This window comes from Notolabrus celidotus, chromosome 23, assembly GCF_009762535.1.
Source record: "Notolabrus celidotus isolate fNotCel1 chromosome 23, fNotCel1.pri, whole genome shotgun sequence".
Lineage (NCBI taxonomy): Eukaryota > Metazoa > Chordata > Actinopteri > Labriformes > Labridae > Notolabrus > Notolabrus celidotus.
In genome coordinates this window covers 12,745,210-12,765,962 of record NC_048294.1, presented here as the reverse complement: position 1 = coordinate 12,765,962, position 20,753 = coordinate 12,745,210, and the positions used below count along the sequence as shown (strand labels likewise).

General features: G+C 42.7%; 1 protein-coding gene across 1 annotated transcript in view; it reads left to right on the top strand.

Moving 5' to 3' along the window:
- Window positions 1-20,307, top strand: part of LOC117807800 — a 96,869-nt gene extending 76,562 nt beyond the window's left edge. The window contains exons 7-45 of the mRNA XM_034677202.1: window positions 149-321; window positions 433-587; window positions 1,174-1,238; window positions 1,437-1,609; window positions 1,721-1,875; window positions 2,462-2,526; window positions 2,725-2,897; window positions 3,008-3,162; window positions 3,749-3,813; window positions 4,012-4,184; window positions 4,296-4,450; window positions 5,037-5,101; window positions 5,300-5,472; window positions 5,584-5,738; window positions 6,344-6,390; window positions 6,589-6,761; window positions 6,873-7,027; window positions 7,614-7,678; window positions 7,877-8,049; window positions 8,160-8,314; window positions 8,901-8,965; window positions 9,164-9,336; window positions 9,448-9,602; window positions 10,189-10,253; window positions 10,452-10,624; window positions 10,736-10,890; window positions 11,477-11,541; window positions 11,740-11,912; window positions 12,024-12,178; window positions 12,765-12,829; window positions 13,028-13,200; window positions 13,282-13,398; window positions 15,620-16,071; window positions 16,201-16,265; window positions 16,449-16,633; window positions 18,297-18,493; window positions 19,237-19,298; window positions 19,392-19,540; window positions 19,645-20,307. Of these exons, the coding sequence (XP_034533093.1) occupies window positions 149-321; window positions 433-587; window positions 1,174-1,238; window positions 1,437-1,609; window positions 1,721-1,875; window positions 2,462-2,526; window positions 2,725-2,897; window positions 3,008-3,162; window positions 3,749-3,813; window positions 4,012-4,184; window positions 4,296-4,450; window positions 5,037-5,101; window positions 5,300-5,472; window positions 5,584-5,738; window positions 6,344-6,390; window positions 6,589-6,761; window positions 6,873-7,027; window positions 7,614-7,678; window positions 7,877-8,049; window positions 8,160-8,314; window positions 8,901-8,965; window positions 9,164-9,336; window positions 9,448-9,602; window positions 10,189-10,253; window positions 10,452-10,624; window positions 10,736-10,890; window positions 11,477-11,541; window positions 11,740-11,912; window positions 12,024-12,178; window positions 12,765-12,829; window positions 13,028-13,200; window positions 13,282-13,398; window positions 15,620-16,071; window positions 16,201-16,265; window positions 16,449-16,633; window positions 18,297-18,493; window positions 19,237-19,298; window positions 19,392-19,540; window positions 19,645-19,733 (5,401 nt within the window). The 3' untranslated portion in view covers window positions 19,734-20,307. The remainder of the gene's footprint in view (window positions 1-148; window positions 322-432; window positions 588-1,173; window positions 1,239-1,436; window positions 1,610-1,720; window positions 1,876-2,461; window positions 2,527-2,724; window positions 2,898-3,007; window positions 3,163-3,748; window positions 3,814-4,011; window positions 4,185-4,295; window positions 4,451-5,036; window positions 5,102-5,299; window positions 5,473-5,583; window positions 5,739-6,343; window positions 6,391-6,588; window positions 6,762-6,872; window positions 7,028-7,613; window positions 7,679-7,876; window positions 8,050-8,159; window positions 8,315-8,900; window positions 8,966-9,163; window positions 9,337-9,447; window positions 9,603-10,188; window positions 10,254-10,451; window positions 10,625-10,735; window positions 10,891-11,476; window positions 11,542-11,739; window positions 11,913-12,023; window positions 12,179-12,764; window positions 12,830-13,027; window positions 13,201-13,281; window positions 13,399-15,619; window positions 16,072-16,200; window positions 16,266-16,448; window positions 16,634-18,296; window positions 18,494-19,236; window positions 19,299-19,391; window positions 19,541-19,644) is intronic.
- The last annotated feature ends 446 nt before the right edge of the window (window positions 20,308-20,753 follow it).

Here is a 20,753-nt window from a genome sequence, read left to right as displayed (position 1 = left end):
ACGAGGAAACAACCTTTTGGACAATGCTCAATTGTACTCGAAGACCTCCGGGGAACAAAGAAATGGCTGAAAGATATTGAAAAGAGGAAGACAAAGGCAAATTCTGAATCAACACCATTCGATTAAGCAATGTGTCTTTCTCCAACAGGTCCGACGACATGGGCAATGTCACAGCAACGGTGGAGCTGAAGTTTGATGAAGAAGCACCCCTCGATGAACTTCCAGAGCCTGAGGAAGTTGTAGACGCTGTAGTGAAGGCTGTGGAAAACGGCAGCAACGCCTTCGATCTCGTCGTCGTTGCCGAGTCCATCAAAGTGGTTGGTAAGTAAACATTTCAGACGTCAAACTACTTCATCCTCTTTTGTTTTTCAATTCTTGGCAAAGCACCCACTCATGCTTACTTTTTTGTCATCCCTCACACAACACCTGCAGAAGTAACAATTGACGAGCCAACGACAACTTCTGCCCCTGAAGCTCCGGCACCAGCTGTGGTTCTTAATGTGACCTTTGTGGAAGCATTTGACGAACAACTCACCAACCGCAGCAGTCCAGAATTCCAATCTCTTGAAGGACGTGTTGTAGCCCTGGTGAGTATAACTTAAAGGGCCCTTTTTAAAGAATCCACAGCACATGGTTTGGAGTGCATGAGCCCAATGCATTTAGAGCAAGTCCAACCCCATTTTCCCATTGGAATGGCACATAGTCATGGCAACATACATTTCTCAGGGCACAAATGGCTTATATCAAGTGTCTTAAATGATCATAGATGTGCTTTTAGCACCACATGAAAAACAAGCAATCACAGTGCCCCTTCCATTTCCTTCAAAATCCATGTAAGATTGAACTGTGGAGCAGCAGAATCCCGCACTGTGCTGTATGCCTCTTTGAAAGAGGGTTTCAGAATTGGTACTCTTGTCACTGCAATTTGTTGAGGCTCTGTGCGTTACTTTTTTCCCACCACATTGTGCTAAATCAAAAACAAAGTGGTTTCATTAAGCTCTATACCTAGAGCAGGTCCAGACAGTGGTCTCTGTGATATAACTCCCAAAGACTTTGTTTATCCAGAGCAAGTTGGTTGTCTTGAGAAAATTTGCCATCAGGGTTGATGTCATTAGATAAAACCCTGCGATTGAACCGCGCCCTATGTTTGACCGTTTCCCTTTTCTTTCACAGTGCGACGCAGTCATGGTAGCGAGCTTTGGCCTACTCTTCGACGAGACCATCGTCATCGGATTTGGGTAATTTTTAGTGGCTTGCAAGGCTACGGCATAAACTACATCAAATCATCACGAGGAAACAACCTTTTGGACAATGCTCAATTGTACTCGAAGACCTCCGGGGAACAAAGAAATGGCTGAAAGATATTGAAAAGAGGAAGACAAAGGCAAATTCTGAATCAACACCATTCGATTAAGCAATGTGTCTTTCTCCAACAGGTCCGACGACATGGGCAATGTCACAGCAACGGTGGAGCTGAAGTTTGATGAAGAAGCACCCCTCGATGAACTTCCAGAGCCTGAGGAAGTTGTAGACGCTGTAGTGAAGGCTGTGGAAAACGGCAGCAACGCCTTCGATCTCGTCGTCGTTGCCGAGTCCATCAAAGTGGTTGGTAAGTAAACATTTCAGACGTCAAACTACTTCATCCTCTTTTGTTTTTCAATTCTTGGCAAAGCACCCACTCATGCTTACTTTTTTGTCATCCCTCACACAACACCTGCAGAAGTAACAATTGACGAGCCAACGACAACTTCTGCCCCTGAAGCTCCGGCACCAGCTGTGGTTCTTAATGTGACCTTTGTGGAAGCATTTGACGAACAACTCACCAACCGCAGCAGTCCAGAATTCCAATCTCTTGAAGGACGTGTTGTAGCCCTGGTGAGTATAACTTAAAGGGCCCTTTTTAAAGAATCCACAGCACATGGTTTGGAGTGCATGAGCCCAATGCATTTAGAGCAAGTCCAACCCCATTTTCCCATTGGAATGGCACATAGTCATGGCAACATACATTTCTCAGGGCACAAATGGCTTATATCAAGTGTCTTAAATGATCATAGATGTGCTTTTAGCACCACATGAAAAACAAGCAATCACAGTGCCCCTTCCATTTCCTTCAAAAGCCATGTAAGATTGAACTGTGGAGCAGCAGAATCCCGCACTGTGCTGTACGCCTCTTTGAAAGAGGGTTTCAGAATTGGTACTCTTGTCACTGCAATTTGTTGAGGCTCTGTGCGTTACTTTTTTCCCACCACATTGTGCTAAATCAAAAACAAAGTGGTTTCATTAAGCTCTATACCTAGAGCAGGTCCAGACAGTGGTCTCTGTGATATAACTCCCAAAGACTTTGTTTATCCAGAGCAAGTTGGTTGTCTTGAGAAAATTTGCCATCAGGGTTGATGTCATTAGATAAAACCCTGCGATTGAACCGCGCCCTATGTTTGACCGTTTCCCTTTTCTTTCACAGTGCGACGCAGTCATGGTAGCGAGCTTTGGCCTACTCTTCGACGAGACCATCGTCATCGGATTTGGGTAATTTTTAGTGGCTTGCAAGGCTACGGCATAAACTACATCAAATCATCACGAGGAAACAACCTTTTGGACAATGCTCAATTGTACTCGAAGACCTCCGGGGAACAAAGAAATGGCTGAAAGATATTGAAAAGAGGAAGACAAAGGCAAATTCTGAATCAACACCATTCGATTAAGCAATGTGTCTTTCTCCAACAGGTCCGACGACATGGGCAATGTCACAGCAACGGTGGAGCTGAAGTTTGATGAAGAAGCACCCCTCGATGAACTTCCAGAGCCTGAGGAAGTTGTAGACGCTGTAGTGAAGGCTGTGGAAAACGGCAGCAACGCCTTCGATCTCGTCGTCGTTGCCGAGTCCATCAAAGTGGTTGGTAAGTAAACATTTCAGACGTCAACTACTTCATCCTCTTTTGTTTTTCAATTCTTGGCAAAGCACCCACTCATGCTTACTTTTTTGTCATCCCTCACTCAACACCTGTAGAAGTAACAATTGACGAGCCAACGACAACTTCTGCCCCTGAAGCTCCGGCACCAGCTGTGGTTCTTAATGTGACCTTTGTGGAAGCATTTGACGAACAACTCACCAACCGCAGCAGTCCAGAATTCCAATCTCTTGAAAGACAAGTTGTAGCCCTGGTGAGTATAACTTAAAGGGCCCTTTTTAAAGAATCCACAGCACATGGTTTGGAGTGCATGAGCCCAATGCATTTAGAGCAAGTCCAACCCCATTTTCCCATTGGAATGGCACATAGTCATGGCAACATACATTTCTCAGGGCACAAATGGCTTATATCAAGTGTCTTAAATGATCATAGATGTGCTTTTAGCACCACATGAAAAACAAGCAATCACAGTGCCCCTTCCATTTCCTTCAAAAGCCATGTAAGATTGAACTGTGGAGCAGCAGAATCCCGCACTGTGCTGTACGCCTCTTTGAAAGAGGGTTTCAGAATTGGTACTCTTGTCACTGCAATTTGTTGAGGCTCTGTGCGTTACTTTTTTCCCACCACATTGTGCTAAATCAAAAACAAAGTGGTTTCATTAAGCTCTATACCTAGAGCAGGTCCAGACAGTGGTCTCTGTGATATAACTCCCAAAGACTTTGTTTATCCAGAGCAAGTTGGTTGTCTTGAGAAAATTTGCCATCAGGGTTGATGTCATTAGATAAAACCCTGCGATTGAACCGCGCCCTATGTTTGACCGTTTCCCTTTTCTTTCACAGTGCGACGCAGTCATGGTAGCGAGCTTTGGCCTACTCTTCGACGAGACCATCGTCATCGGATTTGGGTAATTTTTAGTGGCTTGCAAGGCTACGGCATAAACTACATCAAATCATCACGAGGAAACAACCTTTTGGACAATGCTCAATTGTACTCGAAGACCTCCGGGGAACAAAGAAATTGCTGAAAGATATTGAAAAGAGGAAGACAAAGGCAAATTCTGAATCAACACCATTCGATTAAGCAATGTGTCTTTCTCCAACAGGTCCGACGACATGGGCAATGTCACAGCAACGGTGGAGCTGAAGTTCGATGAAGAAGCACCCCTCGATGAACTTCCAGAGCCTGAGGAAGTTGTAGACGCTGTAGTGAAGGCTGTGGAAAACGGCAGCAACGCCTTCGATCTCGTCGTCGTTGCCGAGTCCATCAAAGTGGTTGGTAAGTAAACATTTCAGACGTCAAACTACTTCATCCTCTTTTGTTTTTCAATTCTTGGCAAAGCACCCACTCATGCTTACTTTTTTGTCATCCCTCACTCAACACCTGCAGAAGTAACAATTGACGAGCCAACGACAACTTCTGCCCCTGAAGCTCCGGCACCAGCTGTGGTTCTTAATGTGACCTTTGTGGAAGCATTTGACGAACAACTCACCAACCGCAGCAGTCCAGAATTCCAATCTCTTGAAGGACGTGTTGTAGCCCTGGTGAGTATAACTTAAAGGGCCCTTTTTAAAGAATCCACAGCACATGGTTTGGAGTGCATGAGCCCAATGCATTTAGAGCAAGTCCAACCCCATTTTCCCATTGGAATGGCACATAGTCATGGCAACATACATTTCTCAGGGCACAAATGGCTTATATCAAGTGTCTTAAATGATCATAGATGTGCTTTTAGCACCACATGAAAAACAAGCAATCACAGTGCCCCTTCCATTTCCTTCAAAAGCCATGTAAGATTGAACTGTGGAGCAGCAGAATCCCGCACTGTGCTGTACGCCTCTTTGAAAGAGGGTTTCAGAATTGGTACTCTTGTCACTGCAATTTGTTGAGGCTCTGTGCCTTACTTTTTTCCCACCACATTGTGCTAAATCAAAAACAAAGTGGTTTCATTAAGCTCTATACCTAGAGCAGGTCCAGACAGTGGTCTCTGTGATATAACTCCCAAAGACTTTGTTTATCCAGAGCAAGTTGGTTGTCTTGAGAAAATTTGCCATCAGGGTTGATGTCATTAGATAAAACCCTGCGATTGAACCGCGCCCTATGTTTGACCGTTTCCCTTTTCTTTCACAGTGCGACGCAGTCATGGTAGCGAGCTTTGGCCCACTCTTCGACGAGACCATCGTCATCGGATTTGGGTAATTTTTAGTGGCTTGCAAGGCTACGGCATAAACTACATCAAATCATCACGAGGAAACAACCTTTTGGACAATGCTCAATTGTACTCGAAGACCTCCGGGGAACAAAGAAATGGCTGAAAGATATTGAAAAGAGGAAGACAAAGGCAAATTCTGAATCAACACCATTCGATTAAGCAATGTGTCTTTCTCCAACAGGTCCGACGACATGGGCAATGTCACAGCAACGGTGGAGCTGAAGTTTGATGAAGAAGCACCCCTCGATGAACTTCCAGAGCCTGAGGAAGTTGTAGACGCTGTAGTGAAGGCTGTGGAAAACGGCAGCAACGCCTTCGATCTCGTCGTCGTTGCCGAGTCCATCAAAGTGGTTGGTAAGTAAACATTTCAGACGTCAATCTACTTCATCCTCTTTTGTTTTTCAATTCTTGGCAAAGCACCCACTCATGCTTACTTTTTTGTCATCCCTCACACAACACCTGCAGAAGTAACAATTGACGAGCCAACGACAACTTCTGCCCCTGAAGCTCCGGCACCAGCTGTGGTTCTTAATGTGACCTTTGTGGAAGCATTTGACGAACAACTCACCAACCGCAGCAGTCCAGAATTCCAATCTCTTGAAGGACGTGTTGTAGCCCTGGTGAGTATAACTTAAAGGGCCCTTTTTAAAGAATCCACAGCACATGGTTTGGAGTGCATGAGCCCAATGCATTTAGAGCAAGTCCAACCCCATTTTCCCATTGGAATGGCACATAGTCATGGCAACATACATTTCTCAGGGCACAAATGGCTTATATCAAGTGTCTTAAATGATCATAGATGTGCTTTTAGCACCACATGAAAAACAAGCAATCACAGTGCCCCTTCCATTTCCTTCAAAAGCCATGTAAGATTGAACTGTGGAGCAGCAGAATCCCGCACTGTGCTGTACGCCTCTTTGAAAGAGGGTTTCAGAATTGGTACTCTTGTCACTGCAATTTGTTGAGGCTCTGTGCGTTACTTTTTTCCCACCACATTGTGCTAAATCAAAAACAAAGTGGTTTCATTAAGCTCTATACCTAGAGCAGGTCCAGACAGTGGTCTCTGTGATATAACTCCCAAAGACTTTGTTTATCCAGAGCAAGTTGGTTGTCTTGAGAAAATTTGCCATCAGGGTTGATGTCATTAGATAAAACCCTGCGATTGAACCGCGCCCTATGTTTGACCGTTTCCCTTTTCTTTCACAGTGCGACGCAGTCATGGTAGCGAGCTTTGGCCCTACTCTTCGACGAGACCATCGTCATCGGATTTGGGTAATTTTTAGTGGCTTGCAAGGCTACGGCATAAACTACATCAAATCATCACGAGGAAACAACCTTTTGGACAATGCTCAATTGTACTCGAAGACCTCCGGGGAACAAAGAAATGGCTGAAAGATATTGAAAAGAGGAAGACAAAGGCAAATTCTGAATCAACACCATTCGATTAAGCAATGTGTCTTTCTCCAACAGGTCCGACGACATGGGCAATGTCACAGCAACGGTGGAGCTGAAGTTTGATGAAGAAGCACCCCTCGATGAACTTCCAGAGCCTGAGGAAGTTGTAGACGCTGTAGTGAAGGCTGTGGAAAACGGCAGCAACGCCTTCGATCTCGTCGTCGTTGCCGAGTCCATCAAAGTGGTTGGTAAGTAAACATTTCAGACGTCAATCTACTTCATCCTCTTTTGTTTTTCAATTCTTGGCAAAGCACCCACTCATGCTTACTTTTTTGTCATCCCTCACTCAACACCTGCAGAAGTAACAATTGACGAGCCAACGACAACTTCTGCCCCTGAAGCTCCGGCACCAGCTGTGGTTCTTAATGTGACCTTTGTGGAAGCATTTGACGAACAACTCACCAACCGCAGCAGTCCAGAATTCCAATCTCTTGAAGGACGTGTTGTAGCCCTGGTGAGTATAACTTAAAGGGCCCTTTTTAAAGAATCCACAGCACATGGTTTGGAGTGCATGAGCCCAATGCATTTAGAGCAAGTCCAACCCCATTTTCCCATTGGAATGGCACATAGTCATGGCAACATACATTTCTCAGGGCACAAATGGCTTATATCAAGTGTCTTAAATGATCATAGATGTGCTTTTAGCACCACATGAAAAACAAGCAATCACAGTGCCCCTTCCATTTCCTTCAAAAGCCATGTAAGATTGAACTGTGGAGCAGCAGAATCCCGCACTGTGCTGTACGCCTCTTTGAAAGAGGGTTTCAGAATTGGTACTCTTGTCACTGCAATTTGTTGAGGCTCTGTGCGTTACTTTTTTCCCACCACATTGTGCTAAATCAAAAACAAAGTGGTTTCATTAAGCTCTATACCTAGAGCAGGTCCAGACAGTGGTCTCTGTGATATAACTCCCAAAGACTTTGTTTATCCAGAGCAAGTTGGTTGTCTTGAGAAAATTTGCCATCAGGGTTGATGTCATTAGATAAAACCCTGCGATTGAACCGCGCCCTATGTTTGACCGTTTCCCTTTTCTTTCACAGTGCGACGCAGTCATGGTAGCGAGCTTTGGCCCACTCTTCGACGAGACCATCGTCATCGGATTTGGGTAATTTTTAGTGGCTTGCAAGGCTACGGCATAAACTACATCAAATCATCACGAGGAAACAACCTTTTGGACAATGCTCAATTGTACTCGAAGACCTCCGGGGAACAAAGAAATGGCTGAAAGATATTGAAAAGAGGAAGACAAAGGCAAATTCTGAATCAACACCATTCGATTAAGCAATGTGTCTTTCTCCAACAGGTCCGACGACATGGGCAATGTCACAGCAACGGTGGAGCTGAAGTTTGATGAAGAAGCACCCCTCGATGAACTTCCAGAGCCTGAGGAAGTTGTAGACGCTGTAGTGAAGGCTGTGGAAAACGGCAGCAACGCCTTCGATCTCGTCGTCGTTGCCGAGTCCATCAAAGTGGTTGGTAAGTAAACATTTCAGACGTCAACTACTTCATCCTCTTTTGTTTTTCAATTCTTGGCAAAGCACCCACTCATGCTTACTTTTTTGTCATCCCTCACACAACACCTGCAGAAGTAACAATTGACGAGCCAACGACAACTTCTGCCCCTGAAGCTCCGGCACCAGCTGTGGTTCTTAATGTGACCTTTGTGGAAGCATTTGACGAACAACTCACCAACCGCAGCAGTCCAGAATTCCAATCTCTTGAAGGACGTGTTGTAGCCCTGGTGAGTATAACTTAAAGGGCCCTTTTTAAAGAATCCACAGCACATGGTTTGGAGTGCATGAGCCCAATGCATTTAGAGCAAGTCCAACCCCATTTTCCCATTGGAATGGCACATAGTCATGGCAACATACATTTCTCAGGGCACAAATGGCTTATATCAAGTGTCTTAAATGATCATAGATGTGCTTTTAGCACCACATGAAAAACAAGCAATCACAGTGCCCCTTCCATTTCCTTCAAAAGCCATGTAAGATTGAACTGTGGAGCAGCAGAATCCCGCACTGTGCTGTACGCCTCTTTGAAAGAGGGTTTCAGAATTGGTACTCTTGTCACTGCAATTTGTTGAGGCTCTGTGCGTTACTTTTTTCCCACCACATTGTGCTAAATCAAAAACAAAGTGGTTTCATTAAGCTCTATACCTAGAGCAGGTCCAGACAGTGGTCTCTGTGATATAACTCCCAAAGACTTTGTTTATCCAGAGCAAGTTGGTTGTCTTGAGAAAATTTGCCATCAGGGTTGATGTCATTAGATAAAACCCTGCGATTGAACCGCGCCCTATGTTTGACCGTTTCCCTTTTCTTTCACAGTGCGACACAGTCATGGTAGCGAGCTTTGGCCCACTCTTCGACGAGACCATCGTCATCGGATTTGGGTAATCTTTAGTGGCTTGCAAGGCTACGGCATAAACTACATCAAATCATCACGAGGAAACAACCTTTTGGACAATGCTCAATTGTACTCGAAGACCTCCGGGGAACAAAGAAATGGCTGAAAGATATTGAAAAGAGGAAGACAAAGGCAAATTCTGAATCAACACCATTCGATTAAGCAATGTGTCTTTCTCCAACAGGTCCGACGACATGGGCAATGTCACAGCAACGGTGGAGCTGAAGTTTGATGAAGAAGCACCCCTCGATGAACTTCCAGAGCCTGAGGAAGTTGTAGACGCTGTAGTGAAGGCTGTGGAAAACGGCAGCAACGCCTTCGATCTCGTCGTCGTTGCCGAGTCCATCAAAGTGGTTGGTAAGTAAACATTTCAGACGTCAAACTACTTCATCCTCTTTTGTTTTTCAATTCTTGGCAAAGCACCCACTCATGCTTACTTTTTTGTCATCCCTCACACAACACCTGCAGAAGTAACAATTGAAGAGCCAACGACAACTTCTGCCCCTGAAGCTCCGGCACCAGCTGTGGTTCTTAATGTGACCTTTGTGGAAGCATTTGACGAACAACTCACCAACCGCAGCAGTCCAGAATTCCAATCTCTTGAAGGACGTGTTGTAGCCCTGGTGAGTATAACTTAAAGGGCCCTTTTTAAAGAATCCACAGCACATGGTTTGGAGTGCATGAGCCCAATGCATTTAGAGCAAGTCCAACCCCATTTTCCCATTGGAATGGCACATAGTCATGGCAACATACATTTCTCAGGGCACAAATGGCTTATATCAAGTGTCTTAAATGATCATAGATGTGCTTTTAGCACCACATGAAAAACAAGCAATCACAGTGCCCCTTCCATTTCCTTCAAAAGCCATGTAAGATTGAACTGTGGAGCAGCAGAATCCCGCACTGTGCTGTACGCCTCTTTGAAAGAGGGTTTCAGAATTGGTACTCTTGTCACTGCAATTTGTTGAGGCTCTGTGCGTTACTTTTTTCCCACCACATTGTGCTAAATCAAAAACAAAGTGGTTTCATTAAGCTCTATACCTAGAGCAGGTCCAGACAGTGGTCTCTGTGATATAACTCCCAAAGACTTTGTTTATCCAGAGCAAGTTGGTTGTCTTGAGAAAATTTGCCATCAGGGTTGATGTCATTAGATAAAACCCTGCGATTGAACCGCGCCCTATGTTTGACCGTTTCCCTTTTCTTTCACAGTGCGACGCAGTCATGGTAGCGAGCTTTGGCCCACTCTTCGACGAGACCATCGTCATCGGATTTGGGTAATTTTTAGTGGCTTGCAAGGCTACGGCATAAACTACATCAAATCATCACGAGGAAACAACCTTTTGGACAATGCTCAATTGTACTCGAAGACCTCCGGGGAACAAAGAAATGGCTGAAAGATATTGAAAAGAGGAAGACAAAGGCAAATTCTGAATCAACACCATTCGATTAAGCAATGTGTCTTTCTCCAACAGGTCCGACGACATGGGCAATGTCACAGCAACGGTGGAGCTGAAGTTTGATGAAGAAGCACCCCTCGATGAACTTCCAGAGCCTGAGGAAGTTGTAGACGCTGTAGTGAAGGCTGTGGAAAACGGCAGCAACGCCTTCGATCTCGTCGTCGTTGCCGAGTCCATCAAAGTGGTTGGTAAGTAAACATTTCAGACGTCAATCTACTTCATCCTCTTTTGTTTTTCAATTCTTGGCAAAGCACCCACTCATGCTTACTTTTTTGTCATCCCTCACACAACACCTGCAGAAGTAACAATTGACGAGCCAACGACAACTTCTGCCCCTGAAGCTCCGGCACCAGCTGTGGTTCTTAATGTGACCTTTGTGGAAGCATTTGACGAACAACTCACCAACCGCAGCAGTCCAGAATTCCAATCTCTTGAAGGACGTGTTGTAGCCCTGGTGAGTATAACTTAAAGGGCCCTTTTTAAAGAATCCACAGCACATGGTTTGGAGTGCATGAGCCCAATGCATTTAGAGCAAGTCCAACCCCATTTTCCCATTGGAATGGCACATAGTCATGGCAACATACATTTCTCAGGGCACAAAGGGCTTATATCAAGTGTCTTAAATGATCATAGATGTGCTTTTAGCACCACATGAAAAACAAGCAATCACAGTGCCCCTTCCATTTCCTTCAAAATCCATGTAAGATTGAACTGTGGAGCAGCAGAATCCCGCACTGTGCTGTACGCCTCTTTGAAAGAGGGTTTCAGAATTGGTACTCTTGTCACTGCAATTTGTTGAGGCTCTGTGCGTTACTTTTTTCCCACCACATTGTGCTAAATCAAAAACAAAGTGGTTTCATTAAGCTCTATACCTAGAGCAGGTCCAGACAGTGGTCTCTGTGATATAACTCCCAAAGACTTTGTTTATCCAGAGCAAGTTGGTTGTCTTGAGAAAATTTGCCATCAGGGTTGATGTCATTAGATAAAACCCTGCGATTGAACCGCGCCCTATGTTTGACCGTTTCCCTTTTCTTTCACAGTGCGACGCAGTCATGGTAGCGAGCTTTGGCCTACTCTTCGACGAGACCATCGTCATCGGATTTGGGTAATTTTTAGTGGCTTGCAAGGCTACGGCATAAACTACATCAAATCATCACGAGGAAACAACCTTTTGGACAATGCTCAATTGTACTCGAAGACCTCCGGGGAACAAAGAAATGGCTGAAAGATATTGAAAAGAGGAAGACAAAGGCAAATTCTGAATCAACACCATTCGATTAAGCAATGTGTCTTTCTCCAACAGGTCCGACGACATGGGCAATGTCACAGCAACGGTGGAGCTGAAGTTCGATGAAGAAGCACCCCTCGATGAACTTCCAGAGCCTGAGGAAGTTGTAGACGCTGTAGTGAAGGCTGTGGAAAACGGCAGCAACGCCTTCGATCTCGTCGTCGTTGCCGAGTCCATCAAAGTGGTTGGTAAGTAAACATTTCAGACGTCAAACTACTTCATCCTCTTTTGTTTTTCAATTCTTGGCAAAGCACCCACTCATGCTTACTTTTTTGTCATCCCTCACACAACACCTGCAGAAGTAACAATTGACGAGCCAACGACAACTTCTGCCCCTGAAGCTCCGGCACCAGCTGTGGTTCTTAATGTGACCTTTGTGGAAGCATTTGACGAACAACTCACCAACCGCAGCAGTCCAGAATTCCAATCTCTTGAAGGACGTGTTGTAGCCCTGGTGAGTATAACTTAAAGGGCCCTTTTTAAAGAATCCACAGCACATGGTTTGGAGTGCATGAGCCCAATGCATTTAGAGCAAGTCCAACCCCATTTTCCCATTGGAATGGCACATAGTCATGGCAACATACATTTCTCAGGGCACAAAGGGCTTATATCAAGTGTCTTAAATGATCATAGATGTGCTTTTAGCACCACATGAAAAACAAGCAATCACAGTGCCCCTTCCATTTCCTTCAAAATCCATGTAAGATTGAACTGTGGAGCAGCAGAATCCCGCACTGTGCTGTACGCCTCTTTGAAAGAGGGTTTCAGAATTGGTACTCTTGTCACTGCAATTTGTTGAGGCTCTGTGCGTTACTTTTTTCCCACCACATTGTGCTAAATCAAAAACAAAGTGGTTTCATTAAGCTCTATACCTAGAGCAGGTCCAGACAGTGGTCTCTGTGATATAACTCCCAAAGACTTTGTTTATCCAGAGCAAGTTGGTTGTCTTGAGAAAATTTGCCATCAGGGTTGATGTCATTAGATAAAACCCTGCGATTGAACCGCGCCCTATGTTTGACCGTTTCCCTTTTCTTTCACAGTGCGACGCAGTCATGGTAGCGAGCTTTGGCCCACTCTTCGACGAGACCATCGTCATCGGATTTGGGTAATTTTTAGTGGCTTGCAAGGCTACGGCATAAACTACATCAAATCATCACGAGGAAACAACCTTTTGGACAATGCTCAATTGTACTCGAAGACCTCCGGGGAACAAAGAAATGGCTGAAAGATATTGAAAAGAGGAAGACAAACGCAAATTCTGAATCAACACCATTCGATTAAGCAATGTGTCTTTCTCCAACAGGTCCGACGACATGGGCAATGTCACAGCAACGGTGGAGCTGAAGTTTGATGAAGAAGCACCCCTCGATGAACTTCCAGAGCCTGAGGAAGTTGTAGACGCTGTAGTGAAGGCTGTGGAAAACGGCAGCAACGCCTTCGATCTCGTCGTCGTTGCCGAGTCCATCAAAGTGATTGGTAAGTAAACATTTCAGACGTCAATCTAACTTTTGTCTTAATTTTTGATCTTATTAATTCATTGTTTTAAATCCTATTCAGGCTCAACATTATCTTCAGGAGCAACAACTACTAGTGTTTCACCAACAACTCATGGATCAACCATTGGAGGTAGTTCAAGTCCTGGGCCTCAATCAACTGAGAAGTCATTTACACTCTGTAAGTTTCAGTTCGTACGGTGTGATTAAGGCTTTTTTTTCTTTTTTTGTTTTGTTGTGATTACTTCCCCAATTTTATCAAACTCAGTTCCAAATCTACTTTTATCTACTTATGTACTCTTCTTATGTGTATTCCTACATTTACACAAGTGCTACACACAGTTGGGAGCAGGTGTAGATATTATTAGTAGTTACTCATAGATCACGATACTAGAAGATTGATGAATGCGGAAATCCGCGTAATTTTCTGCTGCACACAATTTACACACAATTTACACACAAATGCGCTCCCGGCTGACACCTGATCGAATACACATTTATTTTTCTAAATAAGAACGAGTAGACAGAAAACTGGACACTGTGAGTCTGAAGTACTTTTCTGTTAGTATTATGAGCCTTCAGTTTATGAGACTATGTCCACGGAGAATATTTTTATGAGCCTGATCGTTGATAATCAGCGTTAAACATGTTACCTGTATTCAATACCGTTCAGTTATATGCATTTTGTTGCTTTGGAAAATATAATTTACGGGGAAAACACTTATTTGGCCTTGTTTTTCACATAAGAATAATAATAAATTTTTTGTATTGATTAATCGATAATCGCTCGTTAACATTTCCGAAAATCGATCACGGAAAATTCTTAAAATGTACATCCCTAATTTTCACACATTATTGGATAAAAGCTTGGTACAATATCAAACGGGTCCTTATACAGTATGATGGCAATCGCATCATTGTAGAAAAGCTGCTTTTTATTTTCAATCATTGAGGTTTTATTGAATTAGGATCTGAGTATCATATCCCTACTAGACAGGGACTGATCCCCCACAAGGCAGTCGACATGGATATTTATTTAAGACACTCTTCTTCATGGCCCATGCACTCACTGCCTGCACTCTGCAGAACCTGCCCCACGGACAGACAGCTAACAGGCTGGCCCTTTCAGGGGAAAGGCTCACAGCCTGAGCCCATGTGAAAGAGGTGGAACAGGCATCCCTGTTCTTGACTCAGAAGCTCAAGGCAAACTGGTAGTTCGCAGGACTGACTATTCAGGAAGAGTGCAATCCCAGAGAACCCTGTTATGTGTGGAAAGTTTATTGCCACTAAGATTAGTTGCATTTTCTCCACCAGAACTCCCAGAACAGGGATTGTGGGGAGACGTAACAATGTAAAGGGGTACATCAAGCCCTGCACTGGTGTACTATGGCAACAGCACTCCCTATAGACAAGTACGTAGGGCAGTAAGCTGTTTTTCTGGAGGTAAACAAAAGGGCCACTGCACTGCCAAAAAAATGAAAGCTCTCACTAACCACCAAAGGCTGGAGATTCCATTCTCCTGGGCTCCGGCACAAACACAGGTCTGACTCATGATTTTCCTGCCCTGGTACATGCAAGGCTATGAGTGACAGAAAGTTGAAGTGTTCCTACCCTAACAGCCTGTGTGCCAGCCAGCATAGATGTGAGGAGATCCAGCCCCTTTGCCTATGCTGCAACCACTGTGCTGTCGTCTGCCTCAGCACATGGTGCAGGCTGGGTATGAAATGTTGGAGGGTGAATGTGTATATCTCTCTACCTAAACGCTGGTGACTCAACATTGGCAAAGAGGTGTAACCCCTTCACCACAAATCTTGATGTCACTGCACAGTAACATTCCTCCACTTTCTCCTGTGTGGACTGTGTTTTGTAATTTCATAACAGGTGTGCTTCCTCCATTGCTGTGTCTTCATTTGAATGAAGCTTAGCCAACATTAGAGCATTTTTTGTGGTTTGCGATGATCCTCATCTCACAACTTAGTTGACTTAGAGTAACACATTTAGCCCAGGGATCACAATCATGGCCTTCAAAAGATTAAAGAATGACACCAATTATTCACATTTAAAATGCATGCTTTGTCAATATAAAGCTTAAGGTGGTTGTCTTTAGAAAAAAGCATCAACAAACTATGATGTGCAACCTATAGGTCCGTTTCATAAATCAATATAAATTAATTATTTAAAACAGTTAAAAGCCTAAGACTCCCTGTTTCAAAGATGAAGGCAGAAACAGATTTTATGATAAAATTAATGAAATTAATAATAAATAACCTGGATTTCTAATTGTGATCTCAGTATTGATCAAATGAATCAGGATTATAATTTTGGTTATTGTTTTGCAGCCCTAATGGCCAGTTAACCAATTGATATATGTATCTTTCATTTCTTTATCACAACACTTTTAGCATCAACTACAGGGGATGGGCTGAAAACAACTAAAGAATCTGTGACTCCTACTGCATCAACAATTGGTAGTGGATTAACTACAACTGGTGGTTCAACAGCAACAGGAGCAACAGGAGGGTCAAGTACAGCTGGTTCTTCAACTGATGGGTCAACAGCAACTACAGCCTCTCCAGCAACAGGAGGGTCAAGTACAGCCGGTCTTACAACTGATGGATCAACAGCAACTACAGCCTCTCCATCAACAGGAGGGTCAAATACAGCTGGTCCTTCAACTGGTGGATCAACGACATCTGCAGTAACAATTAGCACTGTTGGACCAGGTGGTGCAGCTACCACTCCTTCCCCACCAGCTGTTGTTCTTGGAGCTACTTTGGCAGAACCTTTCGTGGAAGAGCTCAACAATCCAAGCAGTGCACAATATATGCTACTTGAAACAAGAGTCGTAACACTGGTTTGTAATCTTTTTAATTTCTCTTTTTTTAAATGCCATACAGTAAACGTTCATTTTTTTCTCTTTTGTACATTATTCAAGAGTTTGTTTCATTGGAATAACTTTTTGCATTTTCCTTCCCTTTCACAGTGTGATGTCATCTACAGGCGGCAATTTGGTTTTCTTTTCTTGCGCACCATTGTTGTACGATTCAGGTAACAGTCCGTGTCTTGAAAGCACTGCTCAGAATAAATGTCCTTATTACATTTTTGATTGTATTCCTCAATATTAGAGTACTTTGGTGTGGATTACAAATAAATTGTACATACCATGACTTCCAAAATAACTGCTATTATTTGGTAATGTTTTGTGATTCTTTATTTATGTTTTTAATACAGGCGTGCTGCTAGAAGAACCCGTATGGATAACACTGCAGTGGATGTTAAACTTGAATTCAACAATTCAGCTACCCAAGAACAAATCCCTACGGGAGAGGTTGCTGCACAAACCTTAAAAGAAGCTTTGAGCAGCCCAAACAATACCTTCAATGTCACTATTGATCCAGACACCATTGTAGTAATTCGTAAGTTAATAATTTCTTTATCATCGTTTAAACTGTGATCTATTTATCTGTGACTGTGTAAATGTGTATGTTCTTATGCACATAGATATGTGTGAACTTACCGAACTCCATACATTAAATACAAATTCCTAGCATGTTTTAGGGACCAAATTAAAATAATGGGTTCAGTTTGCTCATATTTAAATTGTTTCATGCTTCAATACATTTTAATAGGGATGTCCTTATCAGGTTTGATCCTGATCCATTTTCTTATGAGTATCTTTTGAGTCCTGATACATGTATTTGCCCAGATAACAGAGCTGCACACAATTTTTTCGTACACAAACATGAGTCAAGTAGACAAAACTAAAAGATGTCTTGAGCTTATTCCATTTCACTCAGTCAAGCTAGCATTGTTGTAAACCGCACATGTTATTTGTTTAATATGTTTTGCTATATGAGACCCTCTAAACTGGTGTGCATGCAATACTGCACACTAGGTGGACGAACCAATATAATGTGCAGCGAAGCTCAGCAATGACCTGAGCTTCAGGCACAAATTGTGTTCAGCGAGGCCTGACGTAAACGATCAGGGTGAGATGATCAGCTCAAATTTCCAATCTGTGATCAATTAAAGAATGGCCAAAATGGCTGTGATCCAATAGTTGCAATCAGGATTTGGACATCCCTACATTTTAATGAAAATAATCCATATATTGGATCTGCTAGTGGTTAAACCCATTTTAAAACAATTGGGTGGGAGAAGAGCAGACAGGTTTTTGGGTGACTTATAGGGATGGGTACCTTTCACATTTGAACCGATACGGTTCAAATGGTACTACCGGTACTCAACGGTACCAATTTTTGGTACTTTTGTGTGTTTATGTGGTAATAAATGTTAAATTGTTTTATAATAAAATCTCAAAAATTTTAAATTTAACATATTTATTTCATTTAACATGAAATGAACCGAAACAGGATTATATAGGTGATTACATATACTAGCTGACACGTGCTCGTGGCGTCTAATTGCTCTTTCGGGAGTTTATGAATGCCTGCGGACGGGAAAAAGTCAGTTCTCCATCTCTTTATAATAATAGGACACACAACTTACTTGTTGGGCATTCACGCACACAGGAACGGTTATAAACAGGGCAGGAAGTCGGAGCAAGAGAGTCCGTCTCTGCTTAATCCTCCTGCAGCTCTGCCTCGCGGTGAGTGTGCGTGCCCGTCAGCTGCAGAGAGCAGAGACGTCCAGCCGATCAGTCTCTAACTTTATTACAGGGCGAAAGCATGGATAATTGCCTTCTCTTCCACTCCCTCACAGTCACAAGGATGCGTTTAGGTACCGAAACATGGTACCGTTTGATTTTACGTGAATCAGTACTCGGTAGAACCGACGGAATTCGGTCGGTACCTATAAAAGTACCGAATTTGGTACCAATCCCTAGTGTCTTATAATGTTGACAGTGATGTAACTCAACTAATCTTATGTTTTGTAAATCTGACAAAGTATATGATAAACTGCTAGTTTGGGCAATAATCGCCATTCGGGTAAACATCCTAAACTTAGTTTTATCCAGACATGAGACACTTAAAGGATAAGTACCAGATGACCCAAGTCTTGACACAGGCTTAAAGGATGAGCTGAAAAATGTATTGTGGTATTTTTTTTATTTTTCAGAAACAGCAATTACAACAACTGCAGCTGCGAATTCAACTGCTCCAATGACGACCTCTGCAACAGCAGCTCCTGCAACAACTGAGCAACTCACTACACGGAAGTTGACTTTCACCTCGAGTGGAGAGACATTTACAAATGACTTGCTGAGCAGCTCATCTCAAGCATTTATAAATCGAGCTGCCATGATCAAGTCAAATGTAAGTCTTACTCTTCACAATATAACCTGTGCTGAAATATAAAAAAATCCCCAAACCCATTAGAAAATGTATTTATAATTTCCGCAATATATCAGGCAACATAGAGTGGAAAAAGCATTCACCTCTTATTGAAACCTTTTCAGAACACAAACTTAAATGCCTGTAACCTTGAACCTTCTGCCTTCTTTGTGTTAACAAAGCAGAACATTTGGGATATCATTGAAAAGGCAGCACATGACAACTTTATAACCAATGTTGGTTTTGCTTTGCATTCATTGGTAGGGGATTGTACAAATATATTTTGTGGTACAGATAACATGGGAAGAAATTAACATGTACATGTTTGAATGTCTAATTTCAGCATTTTGCAATCAAAAGTGGAATCACACTAGTGTAAAAGGCCCAACTGACATGTAAAAAGATAGAATAAAGAAACACCAGAACACACCACTTGCTGGCTCTCCATTGCCAAATGTGTCCCTCACAACCGGTTTGAACCCCAGAGGACACAGTGGCTGCTTGTCATACTCTTCTGCTCTATCCCATCGAAAATCCCTGTTCTTAATTTTCACATGAACATGGAAGGTTAGGAGTTGTTTTTCGACTATAAGTGTTGAGATAATAGATTAGAAATGTGTTGCAGTGGTGCAACACATGGTGCAAAGTGTGCAGAAGGAGTACAGCACACTACAAGTGTGCTAAAATAAATGTACTAAATGGTTTTTTTTCTATCTCCCCCACAGCTTGAGCCTCCTTTTAAGATGGCGTTCTCTACATTCCGATCCTTGACTGCGACTTCATTCAGGTAAATTGTTAAAGTTTTGCTGATATAATCTAGGGACGTATTCTATATATTTGTAGACAACTAAACAGCGTCTCTTCTGTTTGTCTAATGCAGTAATGGATCGGTCATCAACAACATGGGCCTTGCATTTGCAAGCACATCTGTTCCAAATGGTACCCAGATTGCAAATGTTTTGGTTGCAGCAGCTTCAAATATCACAGCCTTTAACATTAACACCACCTCAATAATTGTGGACGGCACCCGTAAGTTAAAAATTAAAATACCTCATCAGAAAATAAAACACACACACATCTTTATCCAGGTCTGTATTCAAGCAATGTCTTATTTATTTCTTCTTCTTTTACAGAAGTATCAGGTGGAGCGAGCCACAAAATCAGTCTCATCACTGCATCCTTCCTTGTACTGCTGTCATGGCTACTGTCAAACCAGCAATAGAAACTGGGTTGGTATCCACTTAAAACCAAGCAGACTCTGTCCATTTGATGAGTCTATGAATATTAATAATGTTTGTAACAAAATATTTTCAGTTTGTGTAATAATCATAAAATGTGTTGTACCATGTGCTTAAAAAAAGAATAGAATAGAATGGAATAGAAGTGCTGATTCCAATTAAGATCCTTCTCCAAATTGCTGGTGACAGGAAAATATTGTTTTTCTTAGTTCTTTAATGAGGGTGTTTGTTAATTAAATTAAAGTTGTCAGATGTAAAAATGTTAAATGAAGTAAAACTGTAATAGCCTGCTCTTTGCACTGACCTTTGCTTGATCAGATTCATGGTTAGGGTTGTGTCGCTCTTTAACCCACTTATTCACTCACTATACTAAGCTATGTACTTTTCTGTAATCACATATTTGTTAGGAATTTCACTTTATTTATGTAATTTGGCGGTTTTGGTTTGTCAACCTCTCAGTGCAATAACATGTTAGAATCATGGTAATGAATAACATACCGAGTAATCAATTTAGATATAAACTGTTTCTATTAAAAGCATTCCAATTTATGTGCAAAATCCTTGACCATGTCTCTTTATTTCCCTTTATTTTAAAATACCATCAAACCAAATTAACTGTGATTTGATCTTGGGACTGAGTTAACCCACAGCATATGTAATTTCGTTTAGATAAGAAATCAACAACAATTCATTCTTCTACAAGAAATTGTTGATCTTTATGGGATCATTTGGGGGCTGTTTTGGAACAGTTGCAATAGAAGGCAGTGTTGTAGTCCAGTCACCAAACCTCGAGTCCGAGTCGAGTTCTGAGTCTGCAGTGTTTGTGTCCGAGAGTCGCCAGAGAGGAATTCGAGTAGAGTCTGAGTCGAGTCCCCATTATCTGAGTCCAAGTCCGAGTCTAGTCCTCATTGGTAATACTACTAATTACAAGGAGAGCGGCTGCTTTAATCCAAACTATTGACAGTCTGAACCTTGACTGACTGTGTGGGACCTTTGGGATGTGG